This window comes from Sebastes umbrosus, chromosome 11, assembly GCF_015220745.1.
Source record: "Sebastes umbrosus isolate fSebUmb1 chromosome 11, fSebUmb1.pri, whole genome shotgun sequence".
NCBI classification, from domain to species: Eukaryota; Metazoa; Chordata; class Actinopteri; order Perciformes; family Sebastidae; genus Sebastes; species Sebastes umbrosus.
In genome coordinates, this window is record NC_051279.1 from 16,351,182 (window position 1) to 16,375,212 (window position 24,031).

Consider the following 24,031-nt stretch of genomic DNA (forward strand, 5'->3'; position numbering starts at 1 on the left):
CTTAATTTGATTTGCATGTACTCTTTCAACTGCAGTTGCATGTTATTGGAGATCATGCACTTGCAGCAAAGGGTTAGAGCCCCCTGATGATGCAGCTGCACCACCAGCTGGTAGATAGTTGCGCCATCTACTGGTTTAATGGAGAAACAAACACATGCAGGCACCAGTCTGTACTTCATCCATCACTTATCCTGAAAAAAATGTTTCTTCATCTGGGTCTTGCTGGCAGTGTATTTCATCCAAACTCATAATAAGGGCCTCCGTTTTTACAGCTCAAAGGTCATAAAGTGGTCACGCACAGTGAATGACTGACGTATGATTCCACCAATAGCAAGCGTAGCCGATATCTATAGTCCCGCCTACTTCAGCCGGCTGGACCAATCACAGCGCTCCCTCCAGAGAGGCTGGGTTCATCCCGACGGAAAGGTAACAGGTTGCAGACAGTCTCTCTCTCTCTCTCTCTCTGCGCACAATGAACTTGTTGCTGTGTTAATCTGCGTAGGAAACTGCTCTTTTCCTCCCACTTTTTCTTGCGTGGACATTGATGGAAAACATCACCGACATTGAAGAGAAGCGAAGTGTCAAAGAGGAGGAATAACTTCAGAGAAAGAGGTAACTTTACTCTTGTTGTTGTCTTGACTCCTCATAAACCAGACAGCTAGTTAACCCAGACACACAGTTATTATACTCTGATGTGTTTGGTTTGATATGTGGCGCCTATTTCTTCCTTTAAGTTACTTCTGTTATTATTTATTACAGGATTGTATCACTGTGAGGTTTTCTGTCTGCCAGTTTAACAGTTAGCTTGGTGGCTAACTGTGATGCTGAGAGATGTCTGCAACTGTTTCTGTTAGATGCACAAACTTGACTGCAGGTTTCTGCAAGTAAAAGATATTTAAAGATAGGTTAATGCCCAAAGGAAACCATATTTAAAAGCAGTGGTGTCTGGTGGAAATGTTTCTAGGTAGGGCTGTCTGTGCCACATCACATCAATTACAGCAAACATCCCCAGTGTGATTTAATGCTAAAACACATTACTACTTTGCAAACAAATGTTATTCTATCAGGAACAGTAAATTTGCACATTAGTACTGGCACTTGCTAACCAGCTTTTAAGAGTATTTATTGCTAATGCTTATTTTCTATCTTTTTATTTTTACTTTTTTTTATTTGTTCTTAATCTTGTTGTGTGCTTGTTCTATCTTTTGCTGTAACTCAGAAAGTACCTACCTACCTAAATAATGCTTTGGAAAAACAACAGTATTGCATGTGCTCAGTGGTGGAAAGTAACTAATGTACTAAGTACATTTACTCAAGTACTGTACTTAAGTACAATTTTGAGGTACTTCATACTTCTACTCCACTACATCAGAGGGAGATATTATACTTTTAACTCCACTACATTAATCAGACAGCTTTAGTTACTTTGCAGATTCAGATCAACAGTATTACATGTACTCAGTGGTGGAAAGTAACTAATTTACTAAAGTACTGTAATTTGCAGATACAGATTATTAATATAAAATACAAATCAACTAATAAATGCGGATGTGTTATTATTGATTAAACTGGATTTTTTTCTAGGTAGGTCTGTGCCACATCCAATCAATTTCAGCAAACATGCCCATTATGATTTAATGCAAAAAGTGAAGGTATCAAAAACACATTACTACTTTGCAGTTAAATATTTAACAAAAATGTTATTCTAACAGGAGCAGTAAATAATGCTTTGGAAAAACAACAGTATTACCAAGATAGGTAGCAATAACAATGGATTACAGACAATCCGTTGTTTGGAATCAAACAGAAATTAAATTGTTAAATCATGAATGAAATTTCTAAGACAAATCATATACTAAGATGATTGCATCATAGAAATAAGCTAAATGGCATCTTAAAAAACAACCCAACAAGTAAAATGTATGTAAAGTAACAGTAGGATATTGCATGTACTCTTTCAACTGCATTTGCATGTTATTGGAGGTCATGCACTTGTAGCAAAGGGTTAGAGCTTTATGTCAAGCGTCAGTAAATAATGCTTTGGAAAAACAACAGTATTGCATGTACTCAGTGGTGGAAAGTAACTAATTTACTCAAGTACTGTACTTAAGTACAATTTTGAGGTACTTCATACTTCTACTCCACTACATCAGAGGGAAATATTATACTTTTAACTCCACTACATTAATCAGACAGCTTAAGTTACTTTGCAGATTCAGATTATTAATACAAAATAATAATAATAATAATAATCTTTATTTGTATAGCACCTTTCTAAACATAGTTTCAAAGTGCTTGCACAGATACAATGAAATACAGACAAAATAAAAACAACAATAAAAGAACAAAACATAAAGACCAAATAATGAGAAAACTAAAAAAAGGTGTACCAAGCTGTTGCCTAACAGAGTTAAAAAAAAAAAAACTTTTTATAAAAATGGGTTTTTAAAAGAGATTTAAAATTGGTAGTAGAGTTAGCTAACCTGAGGTCCTGAGGTAGGCTGTTCCACAGTCAATGGGCATTGATGGCAAAGGCCCTGTCACCCTTAGTCACCAGCCTTGACCTGCATGGTACAACCAGTAGAGCCTGTATATAAAGTCATTAAAATGAGCTCCACATTTAGCAGCTGCAACATTAAAGTGATGCTTTATAATGCATCAATAAGTATAATCCAATAATATACATTGCTCTGCATAATGAGTACATTTACGTTTGGTACTTTAAGTATATTCATATGCTAATACTTTTGTAACAGCTTTTATTATTTAATTAAAAGCTATTTCACTTCAAAACAGGTATAGCCGACCGTTACCTGCTATACCAGGGGGATATGTCTCTGGAAAAATTGTGCACTGAGAAACAAACAACTTTAAAGACCTCTGAGATAGTATCTAAGACACAAGAGGCTACATGTAAATCCCTTTAGGCCTTGAATATATGCAACTTAATATTAAAATAGCCTGACATGTATTCTCTGCAACCTCTCAAGGACATTTGAGAGCAGGTCTATAATACAGAGATGCTCTTCGAAGTGAAACTGATGATGCAAGCAAGAAAGAAGTGCAGATTATAGTTTTGAAGTGTGGGGAAAGGCTTGTGTCATGGAGTTGAATAATTATAGCATTGCACTTTGCTTGCTAAACCATTGTCCATGCTGACACACATTCATTTTAAAACAGAATGAATGTGGACAAAAGTTTAACCTGGTAGTAGGTCTTAATTCTGGATAGAGTGATAAATGTTAGTACAATGTTACAGGTACAACTACTGTTCAGATAAGTTCCCATAAATGAATCTGTGTCACACTCACACAGACACACACTCTTGTTGTAAAGGACAGAAACAAGTGTGTGGAATGTGGGCTAAAGGAGGGGCGTATTTATGTGCTCCTAATATGGTGTCATTTGTGTACTATTTGGTAACACTGAAGTATCTCTTTGTTATGCCAATGAACTCCTTTGGATTTGAAAAGAGGAATAAATGGCTGTTTGTTTGAGCGTGAAAGGGGAGCGGTGGCAAGTTTGGAAAGAGATTGAAATGCTTGAGCGAGGAAGAGAGGGCCTGGTTTTATGTGAAGAATGTAATGGAGAGAGGGCGAATACCCTGAGGACCGAGTGGCTGCCCGTCTTTAAAGGACACAGAAGGCGTGAGCGACTGTTTTGTCCATCGCTGTTACTTACACCTCCATGTTTCTATTTTCTAGGTTATGCCAGTAAAACTTAATGATTCACCTGGAAGAAAAGGGGGAAGCTACTTTTTTTACTGCTTGTCCGTGTTGGCTTACTAGTATGCTGTTTACTAGTGCTGAAACAGTTGACTCGTCAATCGACTAAAATTAATTGACGAGAATTTTGGTGATCGATTAAATATTTAAAGTCATTTATCAATATATCAAATTTAATATTCACAAATGTGTATTTGTTGATTTTTTTCTCCCTATTTTATAATTGAAAGAAATATTATTATTGACCTTGAAACAGCAGTTTGACATAAAATACTGTAACTCAATGTCCACTTACTACTTTCTTTTACTGGCGCTTTCAACCTCATACTCAGCAGATGCAAGAGGTCAGTTTGGGAAATTGTAATGAACAATGTTCACTATTTTCTATTTTATAAACTAAAGTAAACTACTCCATTAATTAAAAAAACAAGCAACAGGTTTAAGGCTGACCCGAATGCTTCAAAGCTTCGACCGTTGCCATAGTATTCAACCTCGAAATCACTATTCTAATACATCGGGGGTTTTTTTGTTTATATATAAGTATGTTATTATAATGTGTAAATTCTAACCATTGGTGCACTTTAAACTTTAAACTTACTTACACTACATCCCATAAACCATTTTATAGGCTGTACATATTACATATCTTATCTTATCTTTTCTTATCTTATCTTAAATCCCCAAATAGCTCATGAAATAAGGAATAATCCCACAACATTATTCACTATTCATATTCAACATGAATTATTGTTAGTTATTCTCAGACGGATATCGCTGTTTGTTTTGTGTAGAGGTGCGTGTGTGTACGGTAGTGCGGCAGCAGCACTGAAGCGTTGGAAATTGAAACAGACAGACAGAAGAACATGTCAGTCTGCTGCGCCACGCCATGAAGGGAAGCTTCAAATAGCTTTGAATATTACTCATCGAAGCTTCGCAGCCCAAAAAATTATATTTGGGACAGCCCTAAACAGGTTAATGATAGATAATAATCATCCATTGTCAACGTCCAAACTGTTAATACATTCCACCCTAAAAAACACAGAATGTATTGATGTATTACATACTGTTAGTACATACTGTACAATTCGGTATGTAGGATGGATGGATTTTCATATTAAATACAGCACATACAAAAGTAAAGTTTAGACTCCAATAACCATCATGCTTTGCAGCTCTCTCTAGCTGTATCAGTTTTTAGGGCTGGGCCAGAGATGATCATCTGATCACATGAGCCATGCTGACTCACTTTCATGACTCCACAAATTGCTGTTGTTTCATTTCCCTCCACACCCCGCTTGAATCTCCTAATTATATTTTCCATTCCATCTCAGATCTTAATAGGGAACTAGCAGCTCCAATTCAATTTACTGTGTGGGGATTCAATTTGAGCCCAGAGGCAGAGAGCCCGCCGGCGTTACTTCAGGGTAACGTGACTGGCAACAGCACCAGATACACTCTGAGCTGGGCAAGCAGGCCTGAAAAAGCTTGTTGTTATAGTCACATCCTATTAATGACACAAGTGCAGGTTAGAGACCTTTTGCTTGAGAGCTTGCTTAAAGAATGCTAGTGCTGCAACGTTTTTTTTTTTAAATTATCAATTAATCTCTCCATTATTTGTTTGATCTATAAATGTCTGAACATAATGAAAAATATCTATTTCCTAAAGCACATGGTGACATGCTCACATCACTTGTTTTGTTCGACTAACAGTCCAAAACCCAATGATAAACAGTACTATCACATTATGGCTGTCCCGAATACCATTTTTTGGGCTTTGAAGCTTCGGTGACAAATATTCGAATGTATTCGAAGCTTCGGGACAGTGATGCTGCCGCACCACTATACACACACGCACCTCTACACACAACATAAAGCGATAGCCATCTGAGAATAACTAATAATAATACATGTTGAATATCAGTAATGAATAATGTTGTGGGATTTCCTTATTTAATGTGCTATTTGGGGATTTATACTTTATTATTACATACTTATATATATAAAAATATATTGAATACTGATTTGGAGGTCGATTACCATGGCAATGGTCGAAGCTTCGAAGCATTTGGGTCAGCCCTATATCACAGAAGATTAAAAACAAAAAGCAACAAATCCTCACAATTAAGAAGCTGGAACTACAGAATAATCACCATTTAACTGCTAATTGATTAATCAACTATTGATCCGGCTCTAATGGATACAGAGTCACACAGTGTTTCTTTCTTTCATAGCCTAAATTAAGCAGTAACATTAAGTGTGATTGGTATGTTGATTTGACAGCACAGGCACTGCATAATCAAATAGATTTAGACAATAAGTTGTTTACTTTCATTATAAAAAAACGGATGTTTATCTTGGAGAGGTTTGGAAATAAATTAGCTTTGGGGGGGGGAGAAACCTACAAGGGAGAGTGAATGGGGACAAAACTTTCAGTGTTAAAACAAACTTGTTGTAATCAGATAAACAGTGTAAGGGAGGGAGTGAAAGACAACGGGGATTGTTTTGGCATTCTCAGAATTGCTGCCCTCATTTTCTGCCCCACATCAGCTGGACAATAGGACGGGTTCCCCCCCGCCCCTGTCCCTCTTGGAGCTGCGTTCTTCCTCACTGACATACAAAAATGAAACTCATCAAGATGAACAGATAGTTCAGAAGAGAGAAAGTCCTTGTCACTACCTTACATTTACATTATCTGTAACATTGCCCCCATACGGCACATTCGTCAATGCACGACATGCTTGACCTTGCGTGAAGACAGTGGGCTGCAGATTCACGCCCGACTGCACAAATGTGTTGTGACATGGTGCTTCCTCTGTGGTTCCCAAAGGGTGGGAAAAAAAATCGACTAGCTGTGCACGTCTGATGAGCAAGTTCTGTCTGTACGCGCACCACAAGCACACAGATATCCTCAAAGGTCGTTCATGTTGTGTTGCTTCGCTCACATTTTTCCATCACCTATTCTCCAAAGTTGTTTTATGTATTAGTTTTCACTTTCACACTAGGGACGTATAAGATTATCCGTTTGCTGACTGCATCTTATTCTTGTCTTGGCCTGTGCTGCTGCGTCATACAGCTTCCAAAATCTGTATGGAAATATGAAAATGTGTGTGTAGGCATTCAGTATTGTATGGGTGTGTGTGTCATAGTTATCTATTTGATGGTTACTTTTGTAGTCAGTATGGGGGGGGGTAGGGTTATGCACAGAACAGCTTGACTTTGGATTTTATCTCACGAGGCATTGATAAGAGAAGAAAAGCTCTCTCACTTCACCCTCCCTTTCACTCACCCAGCCCACTTTCTGTCTCTCACCTTGGAAAGCTGTGGAGAGGAAGTAAAAGGTGCAGAGGTCAGGGAGGGAGTGTTGTAATAGGTTTGATGTGCGCTTAATGAACCATACTGGTGTAATAGACATGGGGATGAGATCTCCCAATGTGACCTAACACAGGGCGCGATCATCAGTCAATGTAATGTCACGAATGTTCAGTTCAGTATATTTTTGCCAGTGACGAAAAAGGCTGACAGTGACATATCACTTAACTGTGATGTACGGGAGGTGTGATTAGTTGAAATGGAATAGACATTGTTTCTGAATTACTCATCAAGCGCTATCAGTGTTTAGAAAAAGGGAGGATTAGGGAGTCAAGAAAAACACAAGAGTGGAGAAATTACAGAGTAAGAGAATGAAAAGATCCTCACTAGTTGGTACGTTGCCCGTCTCTATTCAAGCTGTCAAGGTTTTGAAGAGGGAAAATAGGCTTAGTATCTGGCTGGGAAACTTCCAAAAGTTGGGAAAAGCTTTGTTGGTCCTTACAAGAGGAAAGTGATATGTGGGTGTGTGCTTTCAGGTTAATGACTAATGGAGTGCACGGAGGACAAAGTCCACACAAGCAGTCAAGAGCCAGAAATTAAGTGTGCAACTGCCTACAAATTCCTGTGTGTGTTCAAAGCGTTTTGTCTCACAGGGTTTTGACATTTCATGGTTGCGTGTTAATGAGTGTCTAGGTGTTCTCTGTTTGATTTTGTAATTTGAGCAAAGCGCTCTTATGTTAACCTGGATATTGATTTTATTGTAGCAGTCTTTATTTTTTCTCTGCGTCCCTGAACCTGCTATTGTGAGTATAGCCCGACCAATACTGGATTTATCAGGCCGAAACTGATATCAATATTTGTGAGTTTAAAAAATCAGATAACGATATGTTAGCCGATAGTAACTAGGGAAGCACCGATATCTGGCCACTACTGACTCAAAAAGCTGGATCGCATACCAGTGACAATGGAGCCAATCTATACAATTCACATTTTTCATCAGGTTGCTGGATTATAATTTATTATTTTAATAAGAAATAACAATTCAGTACATTTATGTATGTGTATTTATTTGTTACATTTTGTTTTACAAAGATAGGAAAGCGATGTTTAAGTCAAGCTTGATGTTTCCTTACACATAAAAGAATGATCCCAGTCACTTCCACACAGTGAGGCATACAGCTTATTTATTAAACGCTGGTATCGGATCGGTACTTGGTATCTGCTGATACCCAAAGCCCAGGTATCGCTATCGGTATCGAGACTGAAAAATCTGGATTGGTGCATCCCTAATAGTAACGCATAACATAAACAAACAATCTTGGAACAGATCCCCTAGAGTTGTATTTTTTAAAGAATTGTGATCAAGATACTAAGCAGGACATTTTTCTGTGAAAAAATCAAATTGTCAACGTTGGCTGGTGGGCAAACTGTGATGCAGTGTTTAAAGTCTCTCAAACCTATTTTGGCATTTGCATTTGGCATTTCTGCACTGCAAGTTTCTGTTCCTTATAGGCTGACACATACACCAGCACCAATATATCTGCAATAAACTGGTCGGTTTATGTGACTACCTCGAATTGTGAGCTTTTCAGTCTCAGTTAGTTTTCAAAACACTTACAGAACACACATACCTCAGCCAAAACACACAAAAAAATCTCTTTTTGTTGTTTTGGGGAAAATATGACCTGTGCAGAAATTCCTTTAGTAATTATTTCAATTAATGTCTTTCATGTTGAAGAGTTCCTGTGCAAAACACTGACCCGCAGTGTGAGTGTATTGGAAAAAATCTAAGGGCAAAAGGCAAAAGCATCTGCCAAACTGTAGTAATAGTTTAAAATACTATACATAAATAAAAAGCTAACATTTTGGGTATGAAAATACTAGACTAGATCAAATGTATAGCCTGTTGTTTGGATGCAGAAAAGCTTATTCTTATATTATCTAACCACATACTTCCTTACCCTGCTCTTTTTGTTACCAGCATGAGCGCACCATCTTCAGGTCGGAAGACCCCAGTGGACCACGGCGTCCAGATCCGCTTCATCAATGACCTCTACGACACAGGCGGGGGCCAGCCAGGGCCCCAGCCCAAGACTAAACCCAAGACCCAGACATCCAAGTACGGCGTGGCGGTCAGGGTGCAGGGTATTGCTGGCCAGCCATACGTGGTCCTGAAGGACGGAGAGAAAGGAGACTCGTATGGGGTCCAGCTCAAGACCCAGTACCACTCCGGTTACAGTAGCCTTCCCCGGAGGAGAGAGAGGGCGGAGCCAGGACCACAGGGGCCAGATGTAGGAGGGCAGGGAGGGGCACTACGCCGGGCCCAGTCCCATGGGTCACTGCTGGACAGGGACGGAGAGGAAGAGGCAGGCAATGAGGATTTTCAGCTGTCTAGGCCACCAGGGGATGGGAAGTCTGGTAGTTATGGGAATCTGGATGGAGGAATAGGAGTGAGGGGGGAGAGGGAGCAGGTTCGGCGTGTCGGGGGTCGAGAGGGGGGCGTGGAAAGGAATATGTGGGATGGTTCGTACAAAACGGGGCTCAACGGGTCGCTGGGGTCAGCGAGGAGCAGTCAGCCTTACCCTGACCCTCCTCAACAAACAAATCAGAGACAGACTCCTGTCAACAGACTCATTAACAGGTTCGATGGTGGCAACACTGGAGGCCAACAGAGAGGACTCCCTGCTGAACAACAGGATCCCAGAGCTGCATCTCCTCTCCTTACCCCCAACCCTTACACCTCACCTCCGTCCTCAACTCACAGCAGCCTGGGACGCAGCCAGGCCCAGGCAGTCACCCAATTTCCAGGACACTCCGCTAATCAGTGGACTTCACCGGGGAGATACGCCGCTGCAGAGACGCCGCAGGCCAGCCCGACTGAGCCACAGGTAAGAAAGAAATATTGTATAGCTTTTTATGGGCATCACAGCTGATTTTTTAGTGAGCTCCCAACACCACATAGCATGCAACATTGCAAGAGTAGTTTTCTGATCTATGTCTCAAGGTGACTCCTGACCTTTTGCTGGACCAGGGTCAGAGTGCAGAGACGGCCAGTGAGGAGGAGCAGGTCATGCAGACCATATACAACATCCTGAGACAAGGGTATGGACCTACGTGTTATCCTGGTGTAGCACATAGAGGTTTTTATTAAGTTGTCATAATGCAATTCACTCCTAGACATTTGTTATACATTTGGCCATTTTCACCTTCTCTCAGGACCAACGAGAGCGATGTTGTCATCAAGCACAAAGTCAAGGTCATCTTTCAGAAGATACAGAATCTAAAGGTTTGTCCTTTTTTTTGAAAATATCAAATTCGGTGCGGGGTTGTTCCTGCACTGGTTCATACGTCTGGTAAAGGAATAGTACAAGCAAACTGCTTACATGCATGTACCCATATGTCTTTTGCTTGAACAGCCCAAAGAAAGACCTCAGGAAGAGTGGATGAGAGAAAAGAGGGAGCTTGAAAGAAAGATGGTTGAACTACAAACTGCCCTGCAGAAGGAAAGGAGGGTAAGCAAAGTAGAATTGAATTGGGTCGTGATGGTTTGTCATTTTTAAAAAGTGGGTCCCCAGGGAAAAAGTTTGTGAAACACTGCTCTAGTGGATAAGATACAGTTTTCACTAAAGATGTAGAGAATGTACGCAAGAGATTTTGGTTGTTACTGTAGTTTCATTGCCTTGGATGACCCACCAAACCTCCCTAAATTCTCTTGGCTGATTGTAAGTGGCTGCCACCAGAGGATGTTAACAGTCAGAGAGTAACCTGCCACTTCAAATCAGCTCTGATTACACGGTGCATGTTCAATGCTACACATTAAGACTTCCAATCTTCTCGAAATGAAAGCACCAAGTATCAAGTGAAGGGAATAGCTGTTGGTTGGTTGAGAGGATGAAAACTGTCCTCAAGAGTTTTTATGTCTTTAACTAATCTTACCAGGAGGGCTGGGGGTTCCTTGGAGTGTGCTTCAGATTAATCCTCGCATTAATCCTTAAAGCCCTCTGGCCTGGTCAAAGGTGCACACACACAATAATCTAACTTCAATAATGACTCATTATATATTGGTTTAAGGATGGTGGGCAAGTCTTAATCTCTAATAGCTCCTAAGAACTTAATCCCTTATGCATATTGATCGGTGGGCAAATGCAAGCTCGCTTTAACATTTCCCTAAAAGCCCACTGTCAACGCCACCAGAGCTACCTGGTGTCTTATGTTTCACTGCTCTCATTTATTCATCATGTCTGCTCGTGCGTAGGACTCTGTTAGCAATTCTGATCCTACTCTGAAAGCTGAGCTGGAGTCCTGTCTGGATGAAAATCTGCAGCTCCGGGAGATGCTGGACCGGAAGAAGAAAGAATTAAATGAAACACAATCAGAGTGAGGACACGATGGCATACACACACTCAAACACACAGACAGAGGAAAGCAGGAAGGGGCATGGTACCATTGCAGAGGGGTTCATGACAAAGCCCACTTTGTTTTCAAGCACACACACTCTCACAACTTCATGAAACAGGCAGTCGCTGTAACTTATTCACAAGACAAACAAATGTGCCATGGTCATTTAAATTCAAAGAATCATTCAGTAGTGTGTGTGTGTGTGTCCTCTTTTCCTCACAGGCTGACTCAGCTGCGTATGGACAGGGAGAACGCAGAGGCTCGGGTCAGAGAAATGGAGGACCAGCTGGCTGAGTTTCAGGATGAACTGAGAAGAGAGAGTGGCAACAAGACGGTAACACAGAAACATGATCACACAAATAAACCCACACAGATATATACAGGGTGAAACTAGGGCTGCACTATTATGGCCAAAATGATAATCACGATTGTTTTTGATCAATATTGAGATCCCGAGAATTTATCATGATTATTCACTGATTTTATATTTAAATAAAAAGAGCACAGCTTTCACTTCCATGTTGTGCTGTACAAATCTTTGCATCAAAATACGTCTTAAAATAAGGTTCTTCTTCACCTGAATTCAGTGCATTTTGTCTGTATAAAACAAGTAATATACAGAAGGCTATATTACTCTTCTACTCTGGACTGCAGCTGCAACATTCAGGCAAGTCTTTCACAGGCTGCCGCTGTAGGGTGCGCTTGCAGCAGCATGACAGCTCCCCAAATGTGAAGCCAAAACATCTCGATCGCTCCCTGGTGGCTGGCTGTTAGTTTAGACAGCGCTTCGTTTGATAGGCAACAGAGTTTATACCGCAATCATGTTCATTTAATTGTGGGAAGCCAAAATCCTGATCGCGATTTATATTGTGCAGCCCGGTGAGAAACTATCTCACCACACTATTTTTTAAAAATAGCTGAGACTCAGATTTAGATTAAATTGCTATTGAAGACAGCATTTTTATCACGTAGTATCTTATTTACAGGTTGATAAATTGAAAAGGCCTTTGCAGTTAAAAGCTAGATTAACTTCCTGTTAAGAAGCGTTGTCTAGGGTTTGTGTAAACAAATGAGCGATACTGTACAAACGATACGCTGAGAGATCAAAAGCATCCAGTTAAAAGTGTGTATCTCTTCCCTGTGTCTGCAGGACCTGATGTCTTGTCAGACGCAGCTGATGGAGGTGTGCCAGCTGAAACAGAAGCTGGAGGACACGCTGAGACAGAGAGAGAGGGAGCTAACGGCTCTCAAAGGAGCTCTGAAGGAAGAGGTGGCCACACACGACAAAGAGATCGAGGTGCTCCGAGAGCAGTACAGCGTCGACATGGAGAAGCTCCGCAGCAGCATGGAGCAGGTGTCTCAGGTGTGTACACAAACACAGCAGCCACTAGCCAACTCATCATCTCTTACATTTTACATGAAAAAATGTTTTGTAGTCGGGGACGAAATAGGAAAACCAGTCCAACAACAACAGACCCCATCAGTAAAACTCTGAGAAACCATTTCAACATGCTTGTAGAGTTTTTGTAACAATATTTGTATCATGGCTTTTGGTGAGTTTCTCCATACGTACAAACATATATACATACAGAGTAGGGCTGGGTATCGACCGAAATAACCGCGTACCAAGTAGTATCGAAACTTCTCCCTCCAGTCAAGTGATACCTGCAATCGATCCTTTTTGTGCCCAGATCTAGAAAAAATTACTATTTGTCAGAGCATGTGAGTAGAGTGGAGCTCGAGTGTAAGGATTTTGGATGGAGCGCAGAGCGGATTTTTTAAAAAGTTGGAACGTCGCCTTATCTTCCACTCCAATCTCGCTCCGGTACCGCTCACACAATGAGTTAGAAGCATGCCAGAGCGAGCCCGACTCGGTACGTATCTGTGTATTGCGCACAGCGGCTGCATAGGATTGTTTCAGACTTGTGTGATCCAAACATTTCCAATGTCTCTGGAGCGTTCAAAACACAAAACACAAATGCAAAAGCCAACAATTCCAAGTCCAAAAGCCAACAATTATTGAAAAAGAAAGGATGTAATCATTAATAATAGTAAATATTCTGCTTCAATCCATATTTGTTGGCGCTTAGCCTTTCAAAAACAACATTTTCACTGCGCTCAAAAAACGGTTTGCTCTCCCACTCGCTGCACACAAAGGGAGGCACCTGTATTAATGGGGCGGTCTAGCAGCAATCAAATGAAACTAGCGAGTTATATTCATTAAAGAAAGTTGACTAAATAAAAAAAAAAAGACTGGCTCATTTAATCAGATCAGAATCACTTAATTCAAATTTTATTATATCATCATAAAATATGACGACAGACATTCAAAGCTTCATCCGAAAACTTCAATAGAAGCTTTGAATATACCTATAATAATATATATATATATATATATATATATATATATATATATATAAAAAAGAGACATTCAGTAGCCTACAGCCTTAATTAAAATACAATACAGCTTGTTTCTTTGTTGGAGCAATTTTAGTGGAGCAGCCTGTAAAGGTTTTGAGCTGGGGAAGCGGAGGGAACCAACAGCTCCGTGAGCTAGCCAGTGAGACACACACACAGCTTCCATTCACATGATGGGTATCGAATGATGTACTCTATTAGTATCGGTATCACTTCAAGGGCATTGGTACTGGCATCATCATTTTTTAAACGATACCCAGCCCTAATACATGAGCATATAAAGAGAATGATTTCTTGTGAGCTACATTTGCGAGTACTGTGATGAAAGCTGAAACTCCCCCCTGATGAAAGCCTAAGGACAAGAACGCAGGAGTGTCTGCAGAGAGAAGTTGCATGCAGGGATGCATTGAGCATGCTCAGCCTGGGTGCAGCAAGAAACAACATTTTAACCTTGATCTCTTCAGTTAAAACAGTGCGGAGTGGTCTATCTATCTCCATATGTATTTATGTCTATGACATGATATAGGGATATACAGGATATAAACAAACATGCCCTCAATTCTCCTGTCTCTTATTTTAGTCTCACGCAGGGATCGAGTCGGAGCGGTTGCGTGTGAATGCGTCAGTTCGCTCCCTACAGCAGCAGTTGGAGGACTGCAGAGACGAGAGCAGCCACTGGATGGAGCAGTTTCACGCCACCAGAGACGAGCTTCGAACAACAAAACAAGAGTGAGTTTATTCTTATCTTCATCTTTGTTCACAAAGTGGTTTCATTATTACCTACCTGTATTTGGGTTTTCCAATTCTTACTTGGACGTGGATTTTGTCACCATCTTTCTCTTTGCACCTGCTGTACTACTAATGTGTGTCCATCTCTTTTCTTTCATTCTACCTTGTCAATGTTTGTCCCCCTCTCTGTCAGAGAGCCACCCAGCAGCCCTGAAACACCGTGAGAGTCACTAATTCAACAGCATTTGTGTCTAGATATGCAGACCTGTAGATGTGACTAGCTGTGCTAACAACCGTCTGACTGTAGTGCAAGGTCATCCACACTTACAGTATAGCCCTAATTCATGACTGTCTACAGTGCCTTCATATATACCATGAACCCCTCAAGTACCATGGGTCCTGATGGGAATATGGACCATTTTTAGTACTGTGGTTGAGCAGAAATGGTGCTGAACATCAGTCACAATCTGGACATTTCCACATTTGGCTGTTTACGTCTTCATTGTGTCCTTACGGTGTAACACTCTAGGGGTGGTGTGGATGATCTTAAATGTCTGTGTTTAGCAAAAAACGTGTTTTCTGTGAATATGTCTGTTATGTGGTAACAGAGAATGCTGATTTATTTCCTGTTGTTTAAAGATTAAATAATGACTTATGTGCTTACATTAAAGTAAATTAAACTCACTTGAATCACCGTTACAATCCATCTGCTGCGGATCAGATAATCAAGCAGTACTTACAATACTTTTATATGGTACAATTTGTTTGGATCAACTGTATTTGATCTGCAATTTTTTAGACTCCTGCAAGGCCGTCTGGAAAAAGAGGAGTTTGAGGAGGAGCTAAAGGAGCTCCAGGACAGAGTGAGCACCATGAAACAGCAGATACCGGACCCTGGCCACACAAAGACTCTCAACCAGGTGAACAAACACTCAGCCCTCCGTGATCCTTGACGCCTGATCTGTTTAACAAATATGAAGCAGTTTAACCATCAAATGGTCCATATTTCTGCTCAGGAACTTCAGCAACACAATGCTGATCTACAGAAGGCCAAGTCTGAGCTGGAGAAGCAGAGGACGAAGTTTGACCAGAAGGTCATGGAGGTCATCTCCATCAAGAAATCTCACCAGAACCAGGAGGCAGAACTGAAGTATGAGATTGACAGGCTAAAGGACCAATTACAGAGGGCCAGAGAAGATACTGCCAAGGCACAGGAGAAAAACAAACGGGTTAGTTAAACCTTAGTGAGGTTATAACAATATAAATACAAATTACCTGGCTAGAGCACAACAGAGTGTGGTGATGTGGTAGATTTAGGATGATAACATTTGCGTTTAAATGTCTAGTTGGTTAGATATTCTCACCTTTAATCTCCATCATCTCTCTTGTATTTTCTGTCAATTTCATTCCCTTGCTTTCCTGCCTGTAGCTCCCAGACCCAACCATCATCTCAGAGCTGGAGCAGAAGCTTGGTGAGACACGTGGTGAAGCTAGCCAGCTCAAAGAGAAACTTTCATTAGCTGAGGAGGAAGTGGAGGCCAGTAAAACACATCTCAATAGAGCTCAGATGGACGTGAAATCGCTCCAAGATGCCCAGCGGGAGCAGGAGGAGGCCAACTCACGTCTCAGAGAGAAACTCTCACGGTTAGAGGTAGGTCACGTAGATCATCAGTGTGTTAGATACCCTGAATCAGCAGATATATTAAAGCGTAACTGGACGTCCTCTGTGCTTTTCCTCAGGCTCAGCTGCAGACCACCGCCACAGAGAGCTCAGAGGCAGAGATCGCCCTCCACACCGAGGTGAGAGGGTTGAGATCTGAGCTAGATGAGGCCAAGAGAAAAGCTTCCCGATTGAGCCAGGAGCACCGTGAACTCATCCTGCGTGTGGAGGATGCGGAGAAAGACAAGGAGACACTCAAACAGGCCTTCAACCAGCTGGAAGAGAGCAAACGACAGCAGGAAAGAGCTCTGGAGAAACTCAACAAAGAGGTAAGAAGGAGAGCCTTTTTTATACGTTAACAAACAAATGAAAGCTTCTGCAGCTTGGAGCATCCAACTGCTCATTAGAGGGTTCACAGAGCAAAAAATTCACCCTCTTTGTGTTTTTCCCCCCCTCTCCCTCCCGGTCTCGCTGTCAGTATGAGTCTCTGACCGTGTCCTCAAAAGAGGAGACGCAGACTTTCAGGGTTCAGCTGGAGGAGCAGAGAGAGAGGGCACGCAAGGAAATGCAGGAGGCGCAACGTCACGGAAACGACGCTCAGAGCGAACTGGATAGAAGTCATATAAATCTAAGGAGACTGGAGGAAGAGGTTTGTGTTTTGAGTGTTTGTGTGCATGGCTCACACGCTTGCTTGGCCTGGTTGGTTGTTTTCATTATGAAACATCTGGTCTGAATGTTTTTCAGTAGTTTTGACACATAATATTCACGGTGCATGCTCGACCGATTGCATTCATGTGTCCGTGTGATATAAACATGCAAAACCACACATATTTATGTCATGATGGAAATTCAGTCTGGCATTACCGTTTCTAATATTATTATAAATCTTAACTAGATGTCACGACAGAAGAAGGAGGTTATGCTCATATGTGAGGAGAGAGACAACCACCAGCTGGATAAAGAGCTTCTGACCAACAGACTGCGCCACCTTGAGGGAGAGATTGAGGCCAGCAAAAGCGGCAACAGTGAGAAAACCCGGGAGATTCGCATCCTGGAGGTAAGATTATGTGCATCTGCTCGCCTCCGTGGTTTGGGAGAGTAAACCATGACTACAGGGCTCTCCTGCTGTTAATAGTTCTGCTCAGCATGCAGTGACAGTCTGTGCATATTACTAGACATGTTTCTGCACATATTGCCGGATTTACAGGTCACCATGTTTCATATTTTCGTTTTCCCACCCAACTTTGCACCCCTCCAAATCCCTGCACAAGACAACACAGCACACATTACAGAAGAACAAATACATATATGGTTAATAGATTAGCATGCAGACTTGTTTAATGCACATACACGTTATTAGGAAGCACAACAGATCAAGAGTATTTACATGCTTACATGTCCAAACACAGCACCATCAAATCTCTCTCTGGTGCTAATCCAGGGCACACTGTCACCTTTCTGAGCATCTAGTAAAGTTGAATTCATCTTGTCTCCGTCAGGACAAGCTGAAGCGCGTGGAGTTGGAGCTGGAGGAGGAGAGAAGCAGCGCGGAGATGCTGACAGACCGAGTGGCCAGGAGCAGAGACCAGATCGATCAGCTCCGCTCCGAGCTCATGCAGGAGAGATCCTCCAAACAGGACCTGGAGCTGGACAAGAACGCCATGGAGAGACATGTACGTAAAACATACACAACATCTGTGCATCAGTAATTGAAGTCTTCCATCTGCCAAAACATACCCACCCATCCTGGCCCTCCACTCGAGTATATTTCGGGTATTGCTGACCTGCTGTTTGTTTGTCTGTTTCTGTCGCTGCAGCTGAAGGAGCTGAGGAGTCGTGTGGCCAACATGGAGGGACAATCTCGCTCCTCAGCGGGAGTCTCCCAGCTGGAGAACAAGATCCAGGAGCTGGAAGAACGCCTACGGATTGAGGAAAGGTACAGTGCAACAGATGGAAAACCCGCTGTAGCGCAGTAGATCTTCATTCTGGATCACTTTATTTCACCCTTGCTTGTTTGATTGACAACTGAATGTCTGAAATGTCTTTGAATAGATTCCCATGACATCTGGTGGATGGATACTGTTTGTCATTGGCCGAGAGATAGTGGATTATATTTTGGTGGTGATCCCAGTTGAGATTTTCGACACAACTAAATACATTTACTCAAGTACTGATCCTAAGTGCAAATTTAAAATAATATTTTATGGAGTATTTTTGACCGTTCTTCTTACATATATTTTCGGTTATGCTAGGGCTGTCAAAGTTAACGCGATAATGGAAGTGTGATGTGTGTAAAACAAATCAGCATTCACCCACGTGTAAAGAGGTATTTCATTAAACTAAAAAGGCACATTACTCATGTATGTGTCACAGGGGAAATTAAATTACAGACATGCTCCTAGTAAGAAGGAAATGCATGTTGTTCCCTTGTATTGCCAGCAGAGGGAGCGCTATGATCACCTGGCAGCACTAATATTTGTGAATAAAGCAACTGATAAATCTAGTGTGTTTCAACAGTTAACCCTCTGAGACCCACCAACATTACTGTCTTTAAGAGGCATTTAGCGCAAATTCGTTTTAACACCACTCATTTCTTTAACGCATTAACACAACTTGTGATTTTTAGGTTGTAGCGGGCTCAGTTTTAAAGCTAGAAAATCCTGGCATCATATGAAACTAGAAAACCTCAGGAATCCGTTGGTACCAACCAGGTCATACTAGCTTGTCACAAAGGAGGCTAAATAACGCTCCAAACTAACGCTAAATTTTGGCGAGGAAAAACTGGCATATCCATTTTCAAAGGGGTCCCTTGACCTCTGACCTCAAGATATGTGAATGAAAATGGGTTCTATGGGTACCCACAAGTCTCCCCTTTACAGACACTTTATGATAATCACATGCAGTTTGGGGCAATTCATAGTCAAGTCAGCACACTGACACACTGACAGCTGTTGTTGCCTGTTGGGTTTCAGTTTGCCATGTTATGATTTGAGCACATTTATGCTAAATTCAGTAACTGTGAGGGTTTCTGGACAATATTTGTCATTGTTTTGTGTTGTTAATTAATTTCCAATAATAAATATATACATACATTTGCATAAAGCAGCATGTTTGTCCACTCCCATGTTGATAAGAGTATTAAATACTTGACAAATCTCCCCTTTAAAGTACATTTTGAACAGATAAAAAAATGTGCAATTAATTTGCGATTAATCGTGATTAACTATGTTCAGTCATGCGATTTAATTGTCATTAAATATTTTTATCGATCGACAGCCCTGGTTCCTGCCTATCAAACCAGAGAGGGTTTACTTAGAAAGTGTGCTCTTTTTCACTAACATTCTGCTTCACATTAAATCATTCATGCATATACACACATACCTGAGTGTTCAGTAAAACCAGACTTGTAACACCTGGTTACAGATCATCTTCATGAGAGCAATGAGGTGGCAAATGTCTTGCTCAAGGGCATTTTGTGTGCAGTAGCGGAGATGGGTAGAGTATTACTCATTAACATGCTCACGTCTTATGCTCTGTTCTTCTCTTGTATGTAAAGGGAGAAGAACTCTGTGTTGGCGTCTCAACGACGTCTGGAGAGGAAACTAAAAGATCTCAGCATGACGCTGGATGAGGAGAAACAAACACACACTGAACAGAGAGACCAGGTAAACACATTCACCTCCTGCTGTATGTCAATATTTGAAAGGAAAAAACTACACTTCAATCTCATCCTGTGTTGCAGCTCGCTCTGAGAGTGAAAGCTCTGAAGAGGCAGGTGGATGAAGGAGAGACGGAGCTGGAGAGGATAGATGGACTCAGGAGAAAGGCCCAGAGAGACATGGAGGACCAGATGGAGCTCAAAGAGGCCTTGCAGGCCAGAGTCGCAGCACTGGAAACTGAGCTCAAGTAAGCATTTCCCTTTTTTTTGTATCAAATTTTGTCTGTCATCCAATTTGTTACTCACTGTGCGCTTATGCAAGACACTTCCTGGCAGCCAGATTATCACAGTGATGTGTGTTAGTGAGTAAGAGAGAACGACACCATCTCCTCCTTCTTGAATAAAGCTGCGTGTTAATGACGTTATTACCAGCGAGCCCAGATTCCTTGTCTGTTACACACAATTACCGACACCTGGTAGAGTCACACAGCCTCCCTGAGGTGAGGTATTTCACAGTGTGATGTGTGTAAAACAAATCAGCATTCACCCACGTGTAAAAAGGTATTTCATTAAACTAAAAAGGCACATTACTCATGTATGTGTCACAGGGGAAATTCATTTCCAGACATGCTCCCACTAGTAAGAAGGAAATGCATGTTGTTCTCTTGTATTGCCAGCAGAGGGAGCGCTATGATCACCTGGCAGCACTACAGTAATATTTGTGAATAAAGCAACTGATAAATCAAGTGTGTTTCAACGGTTAACCCTCTGAGACCCGCCGACATGACTGTCTTTAAGAGGCTGCAGCGGGCTCAGTCTTAAAGCTATATTGAAGATATTGTTCTTGGATTTACATAAATTGGGTATCACTGTAAAGCTGAGACTATTGTGGATCCAATGAGCCCAACTGTATTCATGTGTGATGATGTTAGTCCTCATAGTGGCCATTTCATTATAGTGAGACCATTTTTTTAAACTTGACCTCACTGTATAAAATGACCTGTGGTGACCTCTATGATAATCACAGCCTCATGAAACTTTACAACCACAAACTACAGACCTAGAGGATTCAGAGGATGGATGGCTTTCGTAGGTAGATTGACAATAAGGGGGTTACTGAACAGTTTACAGAACAGAAGTGCTCGCCATCCAATCGCCGAAAAATGCAATTCTTGCAAAAAATCTCCAAATGTCCAAAGTTTTTTGTTATCAAGTCACAGCATGGCTTTTTCTATGATGTTCATCAATGTCTTGGTATTTTAATGTTGTATTTTGGAGGAATTATTTCATCAATTCTTGAGTGGTAAAAAATGGTTAAATTTAGCTCCAAATCTGTGTAACAAATGGTATCAACCCAAAAATTGCATCAGCAACTTATGAGACATAATAGAGCATGGGGATGATCATCATATACTTCTATCATAATGTTCTCTTATACACTTTTACAATTTATTTTAATGAATTAATTCATGTTTATTTCTGATTCATGACTAGAACAACTTGACACACAGTGCTGAGCTTAAATTAATCTTCAGGTTCCCAGCTTTCAGATGATGTACACCACTTCTATGTGACATCTACTGTTGACCTGCTATCTCCCCCTAAAAACCCCCTACCCCCTCTAAAAAAAGACAAAAACGGCTCAATGTTGGTCTCTTAGGGTTGATGATGACACTGATAATGTCAATGATGATATTGTGTCACAGGAGGAAAACCCAGGCATCAATGCGCACAGTTTTGGATTCATCAGCCCTCAGTTCAGATGATGACGACAGCCTGTACGATCCCTCCACCATCACCTCCATCCTCACTGAGAGCAACCTCCAGACCAGCTCCTGTTAAAACGGCACTTCAGGGACATGGTGAGGGTTGGAAAACAATGGAGGTACGTGTAGGTTAGTTGATTTGTGGACCGGGAGTAAAGCCAAAAGGCAGAGTGGTACACACTACAGACAATGAGGGAGGGGTGCAAGGAGCTGGGAGTGAAATGAAATATAGAGTTTAGTAGGGGAATGATTTTCCACACCAGAGTGAATGGAAGGAAGTAAAACATCCTCTGCATTTCACGGTATTTCCTTCAGGCTACAATCAACACAGATGTTACTCCACGGTACAGTTGGAAGGACTCCAACATACAAAAACTCCTACTACCGCACACAAAGTCAGAAACTGGATTGCAAGGAGAGAAATGAGGCTAGAAATGAAAAATACCTCTTGCAATTTTTGATACAAATTCAGTATGTCAAACCGTTTCAGGGTTGACGTTCTGGGTCGAGCACTTACGGTACGGTACCAAGTCTGGCTTTGACTGAACAAGCAAAAATACTCTCATCATCTCTCAGTGTGACAGTTTACCTGTTGGACTACAGCTTTCTCCGTAGCAGTGCCTTCAACTGACTGAACTCACAAATTCTGCACCACGGCATGCATGCACAAATATGACTAACAAACGTGGACCAAACACTGACATTGAGTGGATTCATGATCACCACAAAGAGAAACTATAAGCAATAAAAAAAACACTATAATTCTCATGCTGGTTTTTGGTTTAAAAGTTAAATTTAAAGGGACTGTTTGTAACTTTTTAAGCGTATAAATGTAGCGGGTCAGCACACATGCTCATTTGCATATGCGCGCTCGCGTGTGGCTGGAGCCTCGTCTCTGCTGCCTGCTCTCCTTCACTCAGACAGCGAGCGCGTCCTCCATCTCTAGACGTGAACGCGCGCTCACTACACACTGCAGGAGAGTTGGTTTAGCTCTGAGAATATCTAGTGAATGTACAGGGGACATTTGTGCAGAAATAACTGCTGCAGCTCCTCCAGACCAACAGAGGTTTCCCGTGTCTTGTGAAGTGACGGAGCCCTTCAGAGAGTTACGTTGTTGAGTTCTCGTTACCGACCGGGTGCCGGTGTCTCCTCTGCTCTCTCCGGCTGCGGGCGGAGAGAGCAGGGAGACACGCTGCAGAGCCCCGCTGCATCAGCCAACACTAGGATCAGATCTAAATCATGTTCATGGAGAGACCTTCGTCTGGTCAGCTAACATTACTGCTAAGCAGCTGAAATATAGAGTGATATTGTGGTTTTAGCTGACTTGTGTCGCCTCACTGTTTTGAGCGACGCTCGTTCAGGTATATTTAGAGCGAGCAGGCGCGAGCCCGAAGCTGACTTTCGTTGATTTCACGGCCACAGGTGTCGCTGTTAACAAGCATTTCTGAAAGTTACAAATAGTCCCTGCAAAGTGCTGCACATTATTTGTAATGAATGAAATTTGGAGTTTGTTTATGTAAAACAAAATGTATTTTCATGTCACTTGTGTGTTTATGCCACCGTCCACACTTTAATGTATCACTGTACACAGTTTACGAATTATAAAATATGACACTAATAGCATCTGAAATGGACACACAATATTAAATATTATAAATGTGATAGAAACCTCATGTTGGTGTTAAGGTTTAGTTTTGTCTTTATTCACTGTTTCCTGATACTACTTTTGGTTTTGTGGTTTACAACTTTAAGGACGAAGATGTCAGAATATCACATACTGTATAAAAGTGGTTTTCCACTTTTAAAGCTAAACAATGGCCAAAATATCTTCCTGTCAGATAAAAAGTGTATTTGTAGAAGCTGCACTATTTCTATGCATTCCCTTTCTAGCAAGTCACTGAAATATATCCTCATCATTTCATTATGATGCCTTAAAATTGTTAAAAAGAATTTTGTAATTCTTATCTGAATGATTTTTGTAAAATGTTTGTATTTAACATTTGTAGATTTTTTTGAGTCTTGAGTTGATTTTTGTATACAGTTTGAACAATCAGTCGGAGCGATGATAACTGTATTACATTTTGCTTCTTTTCAGTGAAACTGAAAAAATGGTACTTAATATGATTTGTTAGACTGTTGAGTATAAATCTGTTTAATTTGGAAATGCTGGTATATACTGTAATTGTTGACTGGAATAAAATCACACTGTGACTTTTCTTCACATAATAGAGAATGTTTCTATTGCATATAAATTTAGCAAGAATAAAATTGAAACACTTAAAGTTAAATTGATCTGTGTTTATTGTCCGTGTAATAATTACAGACTGTTAATCAGCTACTTTTACAACATTTCAATTTCCTTGTTGTT

General features: G+C 41.1%; 1 protein-coding gene across 3 annotated transcripts; it reads left to right on the top strand.

Moving 5' to 3' along the window:
* Positions 1 to 415: 415 nt before the first annotated feature.
* Positions 416 to 22,510, top strand: LOC119497134 (cingulin). Of its 3 annotated transcripts, none has more exons than XM_037785015.1 (21): positions 416 to 612; positions 9,016 to 9,922; positions 10,039 to 10,136; positions 10,251 to 10,320; positions 10,451 to 10,546; positions 11,290 to 11,411; positions 11,655 to 11,766; positions 12,583 to 12,795; positions 14,431 to 14,579; positions 14,773 to 14,799; positions 15,379 to 15,499; positions 15,596 to 15,808; positions 16,009 to 16,230; positions 16,320 to 16,568; positions 16,718 to 16,888; positions 17,135 to 17,296; positions 17,739 to 17,912; positions 18,057 to 18,175; positions 19,796 to 19,904; positions 19,982 to 20,145; positions 21,604 to 22,510. In XM_037785015.1, exons 2-21 carry the CDS (start codon positions 9,017 to 9,019, stop codon positions 21,737 to 21,739), a joined length of 3,633 nt encoding a protein of 1,210 aa, XP_037640943.1. In that variant the 5' UTR covers positions 416 to 612; position 9,016; the 3' UTR covers positions 21,740 to 22,510. The 3 variants fall into 3 exon arrangements, with proteins under 3 accessions (XP_037640943.1, XP_037640945.1, XP_037640944.1); XM_037785017.1 differs by having other exon boundaries at positions 10,066 to 10,136; XM_037785016.1 differs by lacking the exon at positions 14,773 to 14,799 and having other exon boundaries at positions 417 to 612.
* The last annotated feature ends 1,521 nt before the right edge of the window (positions 22,511 to 24,031 follow it).